The 18,542-nt window shown below is 48.0% G+C and overlaps 2 protein-coding genes across 5 annotated transcripts in view; one reads left to right on the top strand and one right to left on the bottom strand.

The window, feature by feature from the left end:
• TAF15 (TATA-box binding protein associated factor 15) overlaps positions 1–10,907 on the bottom strand; it is a 33,712-nt gene extending 22,805 nt beyond the window's left edge. For 3 of the 4 annotated variants that reach the window (XM_083173913.1, XM_083173911.1, XM_083173914.1), the window contains exons 1-4: positions 8,113–8,165; positions 5,010–5,061; positions 3,447–3,534; positions 3,168–3,267 (exon numbers count right to left, since the gene is read on the bottom strand). In XM_083173913.1, the coding sequence (XP_083030039.1) occupies positions 3,168–3,267; positions 3,447–3,534; positions 5,010–5,061; positions 8,113–8,165 (293 nt within the window). Of the gene's footprint in view, positions 1–3,167; positions 3,268–3,446; positions 3,535–5,009; positions 5,062–8,112; positions 8,166–10,711 lie in introns of those variants that run through there. The other variant, XM_083173912.1, reaches the window with a different exon arrangement.
• Positions 10,908–11,746: 839 nt separating this feature from the next.
• RHBDD2 (rhomboid domain containing 2) overlaps positions 11,747–18,542 on the top strand; it is a 29,343-nt gene continuing 22,547 nt past the window's right edge. Inside the window, exon 1 of the mRNA XM_083173916.1 lies at positions 11,747–12,977. Coding sequence (XP_083030042.1) covers positions 12,920–12,977 — 58 coding nt within the window. The 5' untranslated portion in view covers positions 11,747–12,919. The remainder of the gene's footprint in view (positions 12,978–18,542) is intronic.

The following is an 18,542-nucleotide window of genomic DNA, read 5'->3' on the forward strand; positions in this document are numbered from 1 at the left end:
AATTTTTAGTCACATTTCTCTAGTAAAATCTACTGTATTTGTTAGAAAAATGTATTAAAATTGAAACTCTGCAAAAAAAAAGAAATTTTACCTACACTTTGTTTTAATTCCTGTGAAACACCTAAAGGGTTAACAAACTTCCAAAATGCTGTTTTGAATACTGTGAGGGGTGCAGTTTTTGAAATGGCATCATTTATGGGGGTGTCTCACATACAAGTCCCTCAAAGTCACATCAGAACTGAACTGGTCCCTAAAAAAATCAGTGTTTGAAATTTTCTTGAAAATTTGAGAATTTGCTAGTCATATTTGAAGCCTCCTAGTGTCCAAAAAAATGAAAAGGGGGTTGAAATAATGATGGCAACATAAAGTAGACATATGGTCTATGTTAGTTATTAACTATTTTGAGTGGTATGATTATTTGTCTCACAAGCAGAAAATTTAACATTTTGCATATTGCTAAATTTTCCATTTTTTCACGATATTTTGGTATTTTTCACAAAAAAACACAGACTGTATCGACCAAAATTTACCACTAACTTGAAGTACAATGTGTCACGAGAAAACAATCTCAAAATCACTGGGATAAGTAAAAGCAAAAAAAAGTTATCCCCACTTAAGTGAGACATGTCAGATTTGAAAAAAAGGGCTCTGTCATGAAGGCACAAACTGGCTCTGTCATGAAGGGGTTAAAGCAGGCCTGGTAAATATACTCCGTAACTCCTCGAAACAGTGGTGGCTTTAGTAAAGTTTTTTTTTTTTTTATAAACACCGTCTTGAAATCAGTCGCTGAAATGTATTTTGTTTAGAAGGCACCACTGTCCATGACTAATTACTGGAATATGCCAAAAAACTCATTAGACATGGTCATAAAATAAAAGTGATGGTTAAGCTACAAAGTTAGATAGTAAGCAGCTTTTGCTAAAAGGGCAAAGGGTAAGTAAGGATCACTATGCCAGTACATTTCTAGGGAAAAATATCCTGAGAGAATTTCAGTCATTTACCTTAACGTCTCATACATGGCAACCATTCTACTACTATTGCACTGGGCCCTGCTATGATCAGTATCTTATACAGCTCCATTTATTAATTTAAGTTCTTAAAAAAGGTGGAATTCCTCCAAGCGTAAGGCTTAGGGGGGTATTCAATGTCAGGGGCACGGCTGTCGAGCTAGCGCGACAGCCGTGCCCCTGTCCCGTTCTCGGTAAGCTCGCCTGGAGCTCGGCAGTCGGGATTCAATGTCCCGGCCGCCGAGCGGCGAGAAGGGGGCGTGGCCGCAAGTTGCGGCCGGGAAGTGACGAGCTGCAGCCGGCAGCTCGGCACTTCCCGGCTGTTCTCGGCAGAACGAGCCCGACAGCTAGAGATGTCGGGCTCGTTCTGACAGGAAACCCTGTTCAATGCTGTCGGGGAAGACAGCATTGAATAGGGCCCGTCGAGCATCTCCCCCACGGGAGATGCTCGACGGAGATTGAATATCCCCCTTAAACTCAATTGGTACCTATTTTGGTACTTGTGTAGTTTCACGGCGCCAGTAAATCGCATGCGGTATCTCATGCGTGGTGCGATTCAGTACCTGTTCATACCCCCACTTTGGCATGGAGTTGATTTTATATAGTGTGGCGAGCCCCATGTATTCCACGGCCGCTCGCCATGCTTCTGGCTCAGTGAATACATGTCAAGTAATCCGTGTCCCCTCGCCATGCGTCGGGCTTGGTGGCTCGCTGCGCTATATAAAATCAACTCCATGCCGTAGTGGATAGTGGGGATATGAACAGGTACTAAATTGAATCGCATACGATATCCGGTGGCATCGTGAAACTACACAAGTACTGCTATTTTACTCAGAATTTGCACTGTGCTCTAGTAAAATATCTTTGTCTGCTGTAGTCAAAGTACTTCTTTCTTTAGTAAGTCAGTATGTTTCCTTTTAGCCTCTCACCACATTTCCATTGTTTCCCAGACTCAGGCCATATGAAAGGGTTCCAACATCACCACCCCCCCCTCCTTACAAAGAGCGAAGACATCCAAAGAGGTACCAGGAGGGCAACAAACAAGGATAAGCAGACTATTTGGTACTGTTTCCTAGCAGGGCGCCCAGTTAGCATACGTACGGTAGCGTAGTGAAATCGCATCGCTTAGCCCTTTTGTGCCTTGCAATCTCAGTAGTTCATTTAGTTAATTTATTCACTGCACCCTGACTGAAATTGCAGTAGTTGATATGGTAAAACACAAACACTATCCATCCCCGAAACGTGGCGAGCGTAACGAGCACCGCGAGGGTACGCGTTAAGCATCCTCCCGACCTTTTCATACCCCCACTATCCACGTCGGCGTGGAGTTGATTTTATATAGTGTGGCGAGCGCAGCAAGGGAAAGTGGAATACATGGAAAGTAATCCGCGTCCCCTCTGGGGCTTGCCACACTATATAAAATAAACTCCATGCCGACGTGCATAATGGGGGTATGAAAAGGTCGGAGGACGCGTTTTGCTGCGCTCACCACGCCTCGGGGTGGATAGTGCTGCTGTTTTAGGAACACATTCGCACCTGAAAATTCATACAGCTGACACAGTAATGACGACATGTGTTAACTAATTTACAGGGGGTGGGAATGACGCAGCGGGAACATCGCAAGGCACAAAAAGCCATGCGATGTGCGAAGCAATTTCAGTATGCAGAATAGCCCACTAAGCAAAAAACTTCGTGGGCGCCCTACTAGGAAACAAGTACCGACTATTTTGCCAAGGCCCCATTGTGAAACCCCCAGGTACACAACAGTATTTGTTAAACAGTTAAAAAGCAGTGTCCTACATGTTTCAGAGCCGTTCTTTTGGCAGTGAGAATGGCTCTATTTCTATGGCTTGAAAAGTGTTCCCTGGGGGTTAAACGGGTTGAATGTGTGAATGATATTACATGCTATTTAAAAATTGTTTTCACCTGCAATGTGAAAGGTCTTAAGGCTCTGACCCGTTTTAAAGTCCCGTTTAAGAATACCGGGTCTTTACCCGTTTCTGCAGTGTGAAAGCAACATTAATTGCCAATGGAGAAATTTGTGGCGGCTTATTTGTACTTTGATACTCACCTTGTTGATCAGTCATGAAATAGCATTTCATAAAACCAGTCATTACCCACCACCCCTCAGCACCTAGTGGCCGAAAGATAAAATCTTACCCTCCTCTAGAAGAGTCTGAACTTTGTTGTGCATAACCCCCATAAGATTGTTGGCTTTCATAGGGTTCTTGGCTCTGTCCTTGAGAGGACTGCCCATAACCTAGAACATATTGAAATAGGTTTATAGTATAGTATAAATTTATTGTAATGTAAAAAACTGCTTCTGGATCATTGAAAAGTAAAATGTATAAAATTAAACATGTTTCCCATTGTAGGCTTTATGGAACATTTCATCAGAGAGAATTAATCTAAAATAAAAAAAAAAGAATTCAGACATACCTGCAGACTGGCTCTGGCCGTAGCTAGAACCATAGCCTCCATAGCTCTGTCCATATGACTCTGGAGTCTGCCCACTGCCAGAGTAATCCTAACAACAAATGAGATTTCATTTACATTCAAATCTCCAAATCCACCTATGCAGGAGCGGATCACATTGTAATTACTTATGTTAAATACATACTACAAAAATTATCCTTCCAATATTCCTGCGTCTTTGCCAAAAATCTAGTAATGTATGGAAGCAAATAACAAATCATTTGCTCCCAAATAATGGCAACCGGTTGTTTGGTTAAATGAAATGGATTTAACAAATTTGTTTTAGTCTTGTTTCCAGCGTTTGTGACAAAATGGTCAAATCTGGATGCGTCACAGACAATGTGTATAGCAACACAAGCATAAGGTCGGCACTAGTTTTTCACTTCTTTTATTTTTCAATCTTTGCCATTCTTGTGGTCTCTACTTTACCATTCCCAATCAAAGTATGATGAGGGTACACAATGCTCTAAAAAATGCGCCAAAAATGAGCTGCCATGACTTTCAAGTAGACCCCCTCTGCCATGGAAAGACCAAATAGTAATGTGAAAAATTAGAAACATTCCTACCACAATGCAAATCTGAGGAACCCCCGATGACAACCTGATGGGAACATGAAAATAGGCATCCTGAATGTCACAAGAGGACATAAATCCCCTAGCTCCAGAACCAGTATGATGGAACACAGACTCCATGCAGAACTGTGGGCTGTTGCAAGAAGGCAATCTTACGCCATCACGGTGTATACAATATTTTCCAATTCTGGACCAAAGATTAAGTACCAAGAATAAGAAATGGCCACAAAAGGTGTTCTGAAGAGTCGATCAGCTGCCAGGAATGAAGACGTCACTGAGAAAGCCAATTCCTTTGGCGGTAAGGATAACAGTGCCAATTGCTGCTGCACTAAGATAGGAGGCCGCCTCCTTGATATGCTACAACTAGTGAGCATCTTATTCCTGTGGAATGTTCTAGGGTGCCTGAGGACATTCAAGTGTGCCTGCCAAACCCCTTAATGCAGGGGTGGCCAAACCAGTCCTCGAGATCTACCAACGGTCCACGTTTTCCAAGTTACCTAGCTGGTGCACAGCTGTAGTCATTACTAACTGTCACGTTTTAAAACCTGCTGCATTCATTCCTACTATAGAGCCACAGGTTGCCTGGAAAACATGCACCGTTGGTAGATCTTGAGGACAGGTTTGGCCACCACTGCCTTAATGGCTTTAGATACCCAAGCAAATGCTAGGACTGACCGTGCAATAGCAGCGGCATGAGAATAAAGCCCCTTCAGGAAAGTCTCCAGCTTCCTGTCAGATCCTTAAGGGAGTATTAGCATTAGGGAGGGTAGGAGTCTTTGTGCAGACTCCTTCCAGCCAAGCAGTTCCTACCACAATGTGTGACCCCAGCGGTGTGAGGTGTGTGAAGAGGTTGGGGGTGCTGTATGGTCGACTATTTATCATCATGTACCAGACAAAGTTTTTACCTTTTTTTAAGGCTTGATAATAGGGCACTGAAAACATAATTATCATCTACCTGTGAAGGTTGTCCAGCAATATGACCACCACGACTTCCATATCCAGAATAACTGGAAAAACAAATGTTTAAAACTATTCACAACATTCCATTTTGGTTTGTATTAAAATCTACACGTACATTGAGAAACATTTGTTTTATTTGCTTTTAACTGATACAGAATTTGTATAAATAAGCCAGAGTTAAAGGGCATACACAGAGATATGTGCTAAGCTATTTGGGGTAGGTGATTTCCTAGTGACCAGCTCGCCCATGGAGAGCAGATATGCAGTGATTTGTGCTAAGCAATTTTGATAAAAAAAATAACTCAAAAAGGGCAGGGTAGTGGTTCAGAGCGAGAGATCTCGATCACTTTCTCTGTACACAGAGATTTGCAATCACTTGCTAAGCAACAGGACTACATTTTTACTGCATGCACCGACTTAGCAGGATATAGTTAATCATCAGAGTATACACACGGAGCAATCTGTGCTTACTTTCTAAGCCAATATAGTCAGATTGCTTAGAAAAAAAAAAAAAAGCACAAAGTTGCTCCGTGTGTGTACGTCCCTTAAGGGTTCATTTATTTACTGGTGTGCATTTTTTAACACACAGAACATTTAAAGCAGGCATGTCCAAACTGTGGCCATCCAGCTGTTGTAAAACTGCACATCCCAGCATACATTACCATCATTTTAGCATTCTCTAATAGTAAAACTGTGGCAAGGCATGATGGCACAGATGGAGGGCCATAGTTTGGACATTAAGGGGTTTTATTTAAACTAAACGGAACTACAATCGGATAAAAACTAAATCCCCCTCATTTGTTTCTTTATTAAAGGTCATTCTTTGCTTTTTAGCTATGCATGTATATAGAAAGGTTACAATATTCTCATTGCACCAGGAAACAACAGTTCCCCTTGAGAACAGCAGCACCCACAAGCACAGTATTATCTTTGCTTGTGCAAGAACAACACTTCTAATCATATTAAGATATGGTTAATTTACATATAAACTACTACAGGGATGCTCCACACATGTCTGTCATACAGCAATGATTACATAATTCAAAGTGAATTTCCTTTAATAGCATTTCAAGTTAAAATGAATAGTGCACCATCAGAATTCACTTTAGCCTACTATTGCCTTGGAGCTGTATTGCCAGTGGAGTATAAGCAAAAATATGCTTTGTTACATGAATGGAGGATGCAGAGCTACTTTGGCATCTGAACAGCCAGCAGTTGCTTCTGGACTGGACTAGTGCTCCTCACTGGTAGAAAAGGTTTTTCTTTAAGTAGAGAACCAGTTTCAACTAGAGAAGTTAACAGTGATTATTTACAGTAATGAAGTATATTCTGAAAAGAAATGTTCATGAGCTACAATGCCAGTGTTACAAAATAAGGTACTTGTTTCCTAGCACGGCGCCCATCGCAAACCGTATTTAGTGGTGTGCGATGCGATCTTCCCGTTAAATTAACAGGAGTGCTTGTACAATGAAATATCGCATAGCATCGCATGCCAGCAAATGGCATGCGATGCGATTTTTAATTGTACAAGCACCCTGATGGGTGCTTATAATATTAAATACACCCCGATTGTCAATGCCACCCCCACTATCATAGCCAACCCGAAGAGTGGCGAGCGCGGCGTCAGCCGACTTTTTCATACCCCCACTATCCACGTCGGCGTGGACTTGATTTTAGATAGTGTGACGAGCGCAGCAAGCCACCGAGCCCAAAGCGTGGCGAGCCCCGCGAGGGGCCGCGGAATACATGTAAAGTAATCTGTGTCCGCTCGCCACGCTCCGGGCTCGGTGGCTCGCCACACTATCTAAAATCAACTCCACGCCGACATGGATAGTGGGGGTATGAAAAGCCTCTGCTGCTTTCTGCGCTACTATGCAGACTGTAGGAGGCTGGGAGGAGTTGAATGGATGTGGCATCCATTCACCTCACAAAATTAAACTGGGAGCGCATGGAGACTGGTGGCTGCCCAGCAGCTTTCCAGTCGGCGTTGCGGGGGTCCCAGCTGGCTGGTTTTCCGGCGCTTGGAGGTCATCTCCAAGCACCGGTTCAGGGTCCGCCAGCAGCCATAATGCCAGGGGGACGCCCATATAAAAGGGAACAACTGTCAGGTCCAAAAACCCTGGTGTAAAAGTGGTATTAGTAGGATCTACTTTCTTCTGTCCATGTGCATCACCTATTCTACCAAATACAGGTCTAATCAGCCCTGCTCTGCAGCCCACACCCAAACTTCAAACTAGTGAAGGCTGCAAATTGAAATACCGTTCATGATGTTGTATGGTCTTTGTTTCCAAAGATTAGTGCAGTCCAAGAATTTGCAAAAATGTATTTATTCAAAAAAACATGAAAAACTCCACATCTAAAAAACCTAAACCGGCTTCCATATACAATAAAAAATACAAAGCAATTCTTTGTGAAGTCTGTGACACTGGGAGGCAGTAGAAACCAGGGGTTGCAGTGGCAAAGCAACCTCTGAGTATAACATCTTTCCTGAAAAGACGGTATCCGGAGGAAAGGGGGTTACACGGGTAACCACAGTGGCAGTGTGTGAGCCGTGACGTCCCCAGACCAAAAAGGAGAGGTCCCTAACAGTTGCTACAGCAGAAGGGTGAGAGTGTTCTCCTTTTTTCTATTTTCCTGCTTCAAGCCTTTGAAAAGGTCACTGTGAGACTGTGTTAAAAAGCCTCATAGGAGACACCCGGGAATTACAGCTTTCCCTATGAGACTATTGTTTTTGGCATAGCATAGTTACCCGGAAAAGTTCTGGTTTGTTACATCAAGAATCCCTAGTTTCCCTATGATGAAGTATGTGAAGAACTGCTTTGTATTTTTTATTGTATATGGAAGCCGGTTTTGTTTGTTTTTTTAGATGTGGAGTTTTTCGTGTTTTTTTTTAATACACTAATCTTTGGAAACAAGGACCATCCAGTTTATACTGATACCAAGGGCCTGGCGCTGTGTGAAAAGCCTCAAAAAATCTTTTTTGATTTTAGCAATGTTTTGTCTAGTATACAGTTGTACTATTGTTTGAGGACAAGCAGCTGCAGGACTTTTTGTTTTGGCCCTTGAGAAGTGACTGTCAGTTTTTGTGGCATATTCACCTTTCTTGAGGTTGTCCGCCATAACTCCCGTAATTACCAGGATCTAAAAACATTCACGAAAATAAAGTTAAAATGATCTATATAACAATTTATAATAATTACAATTGAAAAAAATAAAGCATCTTAACTACATTATTAAATACAGTCACATGAACACAAGTCAAATGAAATATTTCTATTTAATAACAAAAAACATTACTTTGGATCAATAGGCAGCTACATTTAAGGCTTTGTTTATGACAAATGCATACAAATATTGTTTTTATGACCAGGCCTGAAAAGTAATCTGCATAATATATAATCGCTTACCAAAGGGTTTGTGTTGCACTCACTTACCCTGGTTAAAGTCACAAGTCGGACCAGTTTTCCCTACAACTTCCTTCATTTCACTTGGCGACATTTTTTTTACAAGCGATTTATCCCAAAAGGACTACCGGTCTGATCAAGGGAAATCCAATGCGATACATGAAGGGTGCTTAAGAGCAATCTCGATGTGCACCTGACGGCTGCACATACAATTTATCTTATGTGCCGCACTTCCGACCCCCAACCCAATGCACACGGGACCTCCACCCTTTACTAGAGGGAATATATGATGGCGTGGATAAATTGGTGTTCCACCGACCTTGCTGCTGCCACTGCCATCACAGGTCACATATGTTCCATCGGCCACATGGTCTAAAGCTGCAACCACAGCCTTGGGAACCAGTTGCTACCCGTGGAAAAGGGTCACAAGCCGGGTTGCACCCAGGTTGGTGCCGAGTACAAAACCCCAGGTGCAACCCAGCTATTGGGTATAAAAACATTATAATTCAGGAATGAGGATCCTTTAGCCCGCGAGCTGTTGGTCGACACATCCCAGCATGCCCTACTAAATTTGCTATTTGGTCATTCTAAACATGTTGAAGGGCATGCTGGTATGTGTAGTACAAGAGCTGTTGGGCCAAAGGTTCGCCATCCCTGCTAATTGAACAGCTCTGGGAAATTTACCCCAAAATGACAGCATGCACAAAAGAACTCAGGAGTAACTGAATCTTCCTCTTAAGCTGGGTACACATTTACACAATTCATGGCTCACTCACTCGAGAAATGCATGTGGGCATAAGTGAATGACAAGGGAAAGATATGACCGGTGTCTACGTTTAGGAGACCTATGGTGTAGTCAGTGCAACCCTATTACATACCATCTGTCCTAAATTCATATTGCTCCCCCACACAATCCCATCATCTCCCAGGTCATGGGGAGCATTATTAATTAATAAGGCTCTTGTATAGTACAAAACATTAAGCAGTGTAATGCACTACGCAATATGCTGGTGCAAGAGCCAGGCATTAAGATATTTTAGACTATGTAAAATCCGGACCCGGACTAAACTCCGGATATCAAAATCTGCAGTCCGGAGCTTGTAGTGTCCGGTCGGTGTCCCGTCCAGGGGGCGTCTTATCTAGGGGGGTTCCTGTGATAGCCATCATCAGGGGGACATGGGGAAGGGGAGATTACAGCCTCCCCGTGTGGTCCGGCCCGTCTGGTTTTTGTGACATGCCCGGACCATACAGGGAGGCTTTATTCTCTCCCTCCTCCTCTCTCTGGTGACAGTTGTCACAGGCAGCCCCCAAAAGACAGGACACCCCCGGACCGGACGCTACAAGCTCCAGACTGCAGATTTTGATGTCCGGTCCGGCAGTCCTGTGGTCTTGTCCGGTTGTTACCCATACCCAGATATTTTTCTGTCAACACCTTCCAACATAGCCATAACACTTAAGAAAATAAGTTGCTGCATGACGTATGTTTAGAGTGAAAGCATGCTTGATAAATACAACCCCTCTATAGCGATACATCTGGACTGACATGTTTCCCACCTGCATGCCAATAGTGCTGCTGTGCCAGGAGCACCAAAGGGGCAGTCACAATATACCTGCGTAATCAATGTGGGTTGTCTTCCAAGAGGTCAATTTTACTGCCAGGATTAGAGCATGCCATCCATTCTGTCATCCAACATGCATGCAGCAACACAAAGCAAAAGCTCAGTCCTGCAGCTGATGCAGAAGCCACAACACAGAGGGCGCTGCTCAGGCCAGGGTTAAAATAGCTGTAGGATGAATTCACTCCACGCACACATACACAGAGCCTGCCCTGGACAGGACAAGGATTACACCTTTGTAAACAGGGTGTGATGTAAAAAGCCATGAAATGTAATTTAATGAAGAGTGATAAACCAGCAATCAGCTCATACCTGTCATTTTTCGAATCCAGTCTGTAGTTGCATTTAGGGGCTGAATGGCTAGTGCTTTATCACTATTTTATCAGTTTTCAAGCTTAGTACATTTGGCCCACAAGGAGCAGCCACTGGCGGTACATCTAGCGTATGAGTACTACCGACAGCACAGCATGGGCCTCCCGTGCTCCTGCATTTAAGCCGTGTGCAACGTGATCGGCGAGAGGCCCAGCACCGTGTCCGGGTTGGGGATGGGTTTAGCCTATATGCGCGGTCTTCCTCGTTATCCTGCTGCGTCACCCGCCTGGCTGGGCAGTAGGCCCAGGCCCACAGCGCGGTAGGGCGCCCATCGCCTAACACGGGGGCAGGTCATGGCTTCTTACCTGACATGATGCTGATGGCGGCGGTCAAGACACCAGAGAAGAGACCAGAGAAACACGAACACCACACGCGAGCGGCTCCAAACGTCACACACTAACCACGAGGGGAGCGTACCCACAGCGGCGCGAAAGGGGGGTTCGTGTGCGTCTCCACGCGGGAAAGGGTCAGCGCCTTACGTCACGCACGCACGGGGCTTCAGGAAACAAGTGACGTCAGCGCGCAACATCACGTCTCTCAGTGTCCGTCTGCAACTGGTGTATCAGTCTCTCACTGGGTGTGCGATGTTGTCACTGGTGATAGCGTGACTCCAACACTAGAGGCCGCTGGAAGTAGTAGAGAGCGAGAGATACACATGCACGACGTGAACCGATCGTAGAGTGGTGCATGTTACACGTATTATCCACATCAGTACAGTTACGGACTACAATTTAGCATAATCTACCTTACAGTTACATAGTATCACTGTGTTTCTTTGATGACGCTTTCAGGCCTCTGAGCTGCAATAGGATTATTATAATATATCCCAGCTTCAATGGGCATAACATGTATCACTGCATCGATGTTAAATTCATATGGAAGTATGTAAAAACCGGAGCCGGACTAAACTCCGGACCGCAGGACAGGACATCAAAATCTGCAGTCCGGAGCCAGTAGCGCACGCAGGGGGGGTTTCCGAGTACCCAGAAACCCCCCAAGGAGTCTAAGGATTTTAGGCTGAAAGCTGAGGGTCCCCTCTTTCCATGAGTACAAGAATTTTTAAAATCGGAACTTGGGAACCGGAGATATCTGACTTCAAAGCAGTGGTCCCCATCCAAGCCTGTTAATTGCTCTTCCCAGTCAGATATTTCAGGTTCAGGGAGCGCAGGCAGCCAAAATGGCGCACGGAGCGGCATAGGGGGGCGGGGCAGTGGCGTACCGCAGTCCGAACGGCATGAGGGTCAGGGGGCAGGCAGGTATGCCTGACCCCCCCCCCCCCCCTTTTCACACCGGGTGCTCCGGCCAGCCAGTCAGGGAGAGCAGGGGGGAGTCTGGCCGGGAGGGGTTTAAATAGCCAGGCCAGTGGGGGAGGCAGCATTCAGCACAAGCAGAGCCAGGAAGCAGACCTCCCCAAGCAGCATCAGCAGCTTACAGCCGAAGCACAAGCCACTGAGAGGACAAAGGGCAATGTCTCCTTACCTAGCTTTGAGCACCAAAGGGGATATCCATCAGCCAGGGACCAGAGCAGGATATTAGCAGTCTTTGTCATACTGCTTCACAGCTGCGGGCAAACGGAAAAAGTGTGGAAGGGGCTTCAGCGACTGAGGCAGCATACAGCCAGCATCCATACGGCTCGAGAGGAGAGGCCACAACCAGCATATCAGCAGCATGAAGACATGGCTCAGGCAGAGGATACAGACGGAGGAGCGAAAATCACCAGCGGCTTCCAGTCAGGGATCGGAGCTGAGCAGCAGCAGTCTGTGTCATCCCGCCTCGCAGCTGCCGGGAAAACTGCAATAGCAACGTCGTCACCAGAAGACATGGGGAAACCTATCCACGCCATCTGAGTGAGTACAGAAGCAGAATCCAGCCATTTGCCATACAGCTCCCAGGCCTGGTTCCCATAGCCAGCATGAGCACAAGGAGGAAGTGGGGGAGGAGTCCAGCAGGACAAAGGCAGCAGCAGATTCATTGAGGAAGCGGGGGAGGATTTCAGCCACAGCAGAGGAGTTCGGCCAGAAGGGGCTCCCCCTAGTGGCCGCATCTCATCAAAGCGTTCAACATTCACCAGCGCAGAGCAGCTAACACCACAGCGCAGCAGTAAGGGCCGGCTGCAGCCGCACACTTCGTTTAGAAGAGGCAGGAGCAATATTTTTATCAGGGTGAGCATGTTTATCAGCACAGATGGAGGGGATACAGCAGAGGGCATCAGAGTCCGCCTATGTGTGGCGTCAGGAGCCGGGCAAGGAAACACGGCGAGGCGGGGGCCTTGGCGACACTCGTGGATCACCAGATAGGAGCACATCACCACAGATGAGCAAATACCCACACGGAAGGAGCACATTCATCAGGCCGAGAAGGCATCAAGGCAGGCCATCTGGCCACAGTGAACAGGCAAGGACAGCAAAGTACGGGCACCGCTATGATCGGCGTGGCTTCAGCATTCACGGCGTCTCAGCCAGAATCCATTTGCTCACCTCCTTGCGCATTGTTCGGCGTGGGTAACGGGTGGCATGAGAAGAGGGTTTCCAAGATCGAAGCAGGAGCAAAACAAACGACGCACAGGATTTGGTAAGACAAATGTTGATAACCTGAAAAACGTGTAGTATGCCGAGGTAGATAGTATACAGAAAGTTTGCAATACTATGTACTATGCCATGAGCTGTATATACATTATCCAGAATGTTAGCAATGGTAGTTACTGTTTCCCTTGTGGCGCCTTATAAATAAATGATAATAATAATGATAATAGTATGCCAGTATGCATTATCCAGGATATAATATGCCAAGAAAGGGAGGCAATAATTACCCAGAATGTTAGCAATGCTAGGTAGCATGCCAAGGGACGTAGAATGTTTAACAATGCTAGAAAGTTATACATTATGAGAACCAGAATGCTAGCAATGCTATGGGCGACGCTGTAGGGGTGCCTAGGATGGGTTGCAAAATGCACTTATATTAAAAGGCAGGGCCTTATAGCATAACCCCTGTGGCACCATATAAAGGAAGGATTATTATAATAATAATAGTATGCCAGTATGCATTATCCAGGATATAATATGCCAAGAACGGAGGGCAATAATTACCCAGAATGTTAGCAATGCTAGGTAGCATGCCAAGGGATGTAGAATGTTTAGCAATGCTAGAAGGTTATGCATTATGAGAACCAAATACTAGCAATGCTATGGGTGATGTTGTAGGTGTGCCTAGGACGGGTCAAAAAAGGCACGCGTCCCGGTACAGAGTGACAACAAAACAACATATGTGCAATCTATATTAAAAGGCAGGGCCTTACGGCCATCAAGAGGGGTATAATTTAGCCACCGTAAAACTGTTTTTAAGGACATTGGCTATGGATTGTCGCGCGCAATGAAGTATAATGGACAGTTTAAGTCATTCCTGAGAGACCATAGGAATTCCTTTGTCATACGGCCAGAGGGCAGGTGAGTAGTTGCCACGGTTTTCACGGCAAGAAGTAGCCCTGCTGGCCTAGGAAGGAGGGGGGAGGTGGTGTCCCTCACCCCCCAGGGTGATAACAGCCACACAGATCCTATGCTGGGTCTGGGAGGAAGGGAGAGGGGGGGGGGGGGGGGTTGTGTACCTCTCACCCCCCATAGTGATAACAGCCACACAGATCCTATGCTGGGTCTGGGAGGAAGGGAGAGGGGGATGGGGGGTTGTGTTCCTCTCAACCCCCATAGTGATAACAGCCACACAGATCCTATGCTGGGTCTGGGAGGAAGGGTGAGGGGGGTTGTGTTCCTCTCACCCCCCATAGTGATAACAGCCACACAGATCCTATGCTGGGTCTGGGAGGTAGGGAGAGGGGGGGGGGGGGTTGTGTTCCTCTCACCCCCCATAGTGATAACAGCCACACAGATCCTATGCTGGGTCTGGGAGGAAGGGAGAGGGGGGGGGGGGGTTCAGTTCCTCTCACCCCCATAGTGAGAACAGGCACACAGATGCTATGCTAGGTCTGGGAGGAGGAGGGGGGGCTGCGTTCTCCGCACCCCCAAAGGTTGGGCAATCTGTATCGCATATGCAGGGCCATAGGGTATGCATGGTTAGAGAGATCAGTACAAGTAATGTTCTCATGGATATCATGGCATTTCATGGAAGAGTTGGGAGGCAAGGGGGGAGTCCCGGCAGCGCAGCATCGCATCCCCTTGTGTGGAAGGGCGCAGGGGAGGGGCAATCAATCACCCCTCGTGCCACGGCAACAGCCCCAACATCGCTCGGCTGGAAGAGCCCAGCGGCATGCCCTTGTGCATGTGGAGCATTGGTAAATGGTCAGAACAGGGCAGAGCGTTAGCAAACAGGCAGGCAGAATGGATTAAGGAAAAGGGAGCGTGCCTAGGGATGGCAGCAGTCAGGTAAAAATTGTTTTCAGCACAGCAGCGTAGGTCTGCAGCCACGGCGCAAGGGGGCACCACAGTGAGATGGATGGTTTTGGGTCAGTTACAGGGCACTGACCGGAGCTACCTACACCAGCCAAGGGGTAAGGGACATTGGAACATCGGCCGAGGTGTTAGTTCACTTACATGGCTTGGTAAGCCCGGATGGAAATGCAGGGCCCTTCTTTAAAGGGCATGCATGTTTAGTCTCCAGCGCTAAGAAGCACAGCAGACAAAGGGGATAATTAGCCAGCAAGAAAATCTGCAGCATCAGGGACTGGCAAATACATGGGCGGGCTTAAGCCATCAGGGAGATTAGCACGAAAATGGCATAGGGTAGGAAGGCAGCGCCTTACCTAACCCCGCCAATTTCGGTCCCAAGGGGTAAACCAGGGAGGCCCGGGCTCAGCCAGCACCCGTCATTTATTGACTCAGCGGTCAGGAGGATAAGAGCGCAGGGCCAGGGAGCACGGAGGCAGACGTTTAGACATTAATTCAGCTTTTAGGTTGCACCCTCAGCGTTTGAAGGCTTTTTAGCCTCAAAACTTTTAGCCTCATGGGAAGGAGCTTGACGTCTGTTTTCATAGAAAAAAGGTTTGGTTAGAATTGCGACATCTCATGGGTTTCGCTACCAAGCATTCGGCTCCTTCCCGCAGGAGCGCATAGGGTCAAGGGCGATAGCATGCCTCCGATGAGATCCGGCGGGGCAGGGACCCCCCGGGTCATCGCTATGCTGTCACTTGCGGTGAAACCTACAGAATGCCAGTCCTGCCAGAGGCGCGGGGGGGGGGGGGGCATTACGTTCCCCTCGTACCGGGCCACAGAAATTGACACGGTCATTCCCCCAGTGGGAGCCTGGGTAAAAGTATTAGGGCAAAGAAAGTCATGCCGCGGGCAGTCAGTATTGGGAAGTTTAAATTCCAGTTATTCGTAGATGCCGCAAGGGCCAGAAGCTGCGGAGCTGATGGTCCACCGGAAGAGCGGTGGGCGCTGAGGGGAAACCCTAGTGGGAGGCCATGGAGCAGCATGGAGCTATGCCCAATAGTTGTGCCAGCAACAACTTGGGCAGAGAAGAGCTCACCAACAGACTGAGTCAGTCTGGCGGGCGACAATCGGGCAGTTGTTCAGGCGGTGAACAGCCAGCAGGTAGCAGCACCGCCGCTCATTAGGTGTCCTGGTAGTCGGTCGCAGCATCCCGGCACAGCACCAATATTAAGTTTAGGCCAAAGGAAGGCGCCGGGAGTGGGAAACGGTAGGGAACGTATTATCCAGCCGTAGCTAGGAGCACGCAAGGTAGCAACTCCCCATGCGAGCGCAACAGAACATGGAGGGCGTACAAGTCTGCCCAGTAAAGCTGGATTCAAGTGAAGGGCAGCTGCAGGAGGTAAGCTTCCAGGCAGCGGCTTGCCTGATGATTCTAAAGGGAAAGAAGGCCGCCAAGGCCTGGGTGAGCGCCATGCGGGCGGCCATAGGTGTGTCGGGAATCTAGATTAAGACAATGCAGAGTCTTTTTCAGTGCAAGCAATAATAAGGGGCAGGACATGGAAAAAGGCAAGCATTCGAGCCTCGACACCTAGGGGTAGATATTCATGCTAGAAGTGTCGACAATCCGGCCAGGTCACATTCAGTGAAGCAGCACAGGGGCCTTTAGCGATGCATGCCGGGTTACCGAGCCCCTAGCAAGAGCTAAGCTCGCTGTGGGGATGGCGGTAGCGCAAAAAATGTGGCGGTAAGCAGCAGCAGGGGCCAGTGCAAAGTGCATAGACACAAAACGGATTGGTAGGGTAGAAGCTGGGCGCAGCCGTACGGGTGCAACGTGGCAGCTGTACAGGCGCAACAAGGCCTCGGCATGCCCGGGGCAACCGGCCCCGACTACATGGAAATCAGGCCGCCGGGTGAGGAGCAATGCCGGTGCATAGCAAGGGCTCCCCCCGGGACAAGCGACAGTTTGCAGCAATTCCAAAGAGGGCATGTTGGCTAGCAAATCGAAAGGTTTAGCACACAACTCAGGCAAGCTATATGTGAGGCCGGTCATCAACAGTGCAGCACAAGCGTGCCGGGTAAGCACAGGGCCCAAAGAGGAGAGGCATGTACGGAGCGGTGGCCATTCCCGCATGAATAGGGTGGAGGCCAGGGCTGCAACTAGACCATATGGTCAGCAGCCTGAACTAAGGTATTTTTGGTCAGACAGGTGCACCTGTCGCTGGGCGATAGAGACCCGTTCGGCAATGCACGGCAAAGGTGCCGGGGGGCTAAAATAAGTGGAGGCGGCAGGGTGGGGGTTTTTCGGCCCCTGGGCAGGTAGAGGGGCCTCAGTGGCGGGAAGAAGCAGTGCGCAAGGCATCGGGACAGGAGGAGCCAGCTGAGGTTTGCAGATTCACCCTCGGTCGGGCCGCACGCCAGGCTCCAGCTGTCGACGGCGGGCCAACCGGCTGCGCGCCAGCCAACGGGTGATCGGCGGGGGCTGGCTCACAGGTAAGGGGCGTAGCCAAGGGCCTACAGCGTAGGCGGGGGGCACGCCCCGCGGTTTAAGTCAATGTAGGCCATTGACAGGTTTCTTGCCTTGCCCACTGTTCTCTGTCCCTACCCTGCAAAAGGTAATTAAGGTGTGGTAAATAAACTGTGGCCAATGATTCAATCCCACGCACTGTCTCTGAGTATGATTTCGGTTGGGGTTGGGAGTGAGGTTACACGAGGGACACAGCACACAGCCCTCGCACCCTTAAGGGAGCGCAGGCAGCCAAAATGGCGCACGGAGCGGCATAGGGGGGCGGGGCAGTGGCGTACCGCAGTCCGAACGGCATGAGGGTCAGGGGGCAGGCAGGTATGCCTGACCCCCCCCCCCCTTTTCACACCGGGTGCTCCGGCCAGCCAGTCAGGGAGAGCAGGGGGGAGTCTGGCCGGGAGGGGTTTAAATAGCCAGGCCAGTGGGGGAGGCAGCATTCAGCACAAGCAGAGCCAGGAAGCAGACCCCACCCACCCATCCCATCTAGGATTTATAGGGTCCGGGACCCATAAGGTAGCATGCATTTAAGTTGTGTGGTATGTAATGATGTGATCTGTAATGGTGTGATATGTACTGTATTATTCAAAAAATAAATGAATTAAAAAAAAAAAAAAAAAAAAAAAAAAAGCTAAGTAATAAAGGTAACAAGTAAATTAACGGGATCATGTATGAATACATTGGTGTTTCAAAGGTAATGTATTGTATTCAAGAAAGTGTTGAGCGGGGGTTGGGTAACCAGCTATAAAGGGAAAAGGTTTTAATGTTATGCAATATTGTCACAGTTGAGTGTTGTAAGCATGTCGCAGGGCGGGAAGAAGCAGTGCGCAAGGCATCGGGACAGGAGGAGCCAGCTGAGGTTTGCAGATTCACCCTCGGTCGGGCCGCACGCCAGGCTCCAGCTGTCGACGGCGGGCCAACCGGCTGCGCGCCAGCCAACGGGTGATCGGCGGGGGCTGGCTCACAGGTAAGGGGCGTAGCCAAGGGCCTACAGCGTAGGCGGGGGGCACGCCCCGCGGTTTAAGTCAATGTAGGCCATTGACAGGTTTCTTGCCTTGCCCACTGTTCTCTGTCCCTACCCTGCAAAAGGTAATTAAGGTGTGGTAAATAAACTGTGGCCAATGATTCAATCCCACGCACTGTCTCTGAGTATGATTTCGGTTGGGGTTGGGAGTGAGGTTACACGAGGGACACAGCACACAGCCCTCGCACCCTTATGTCTGATGTAGTGTTTTTCTG

This window comes from Crinia signifera, chromosome 2 (assembly GCF_055691185.1).
Source record: "Crinia signifera chromosome 2, ASM5569118v1, whole genome shotgun sequence".
Taxonomy (NCBI): domain Eukaryota; kingdom Metazoa; phylum Chordata; class Amphibia; order Anura; family Myobatrachidae; genus Crinia; species Crinia signifera.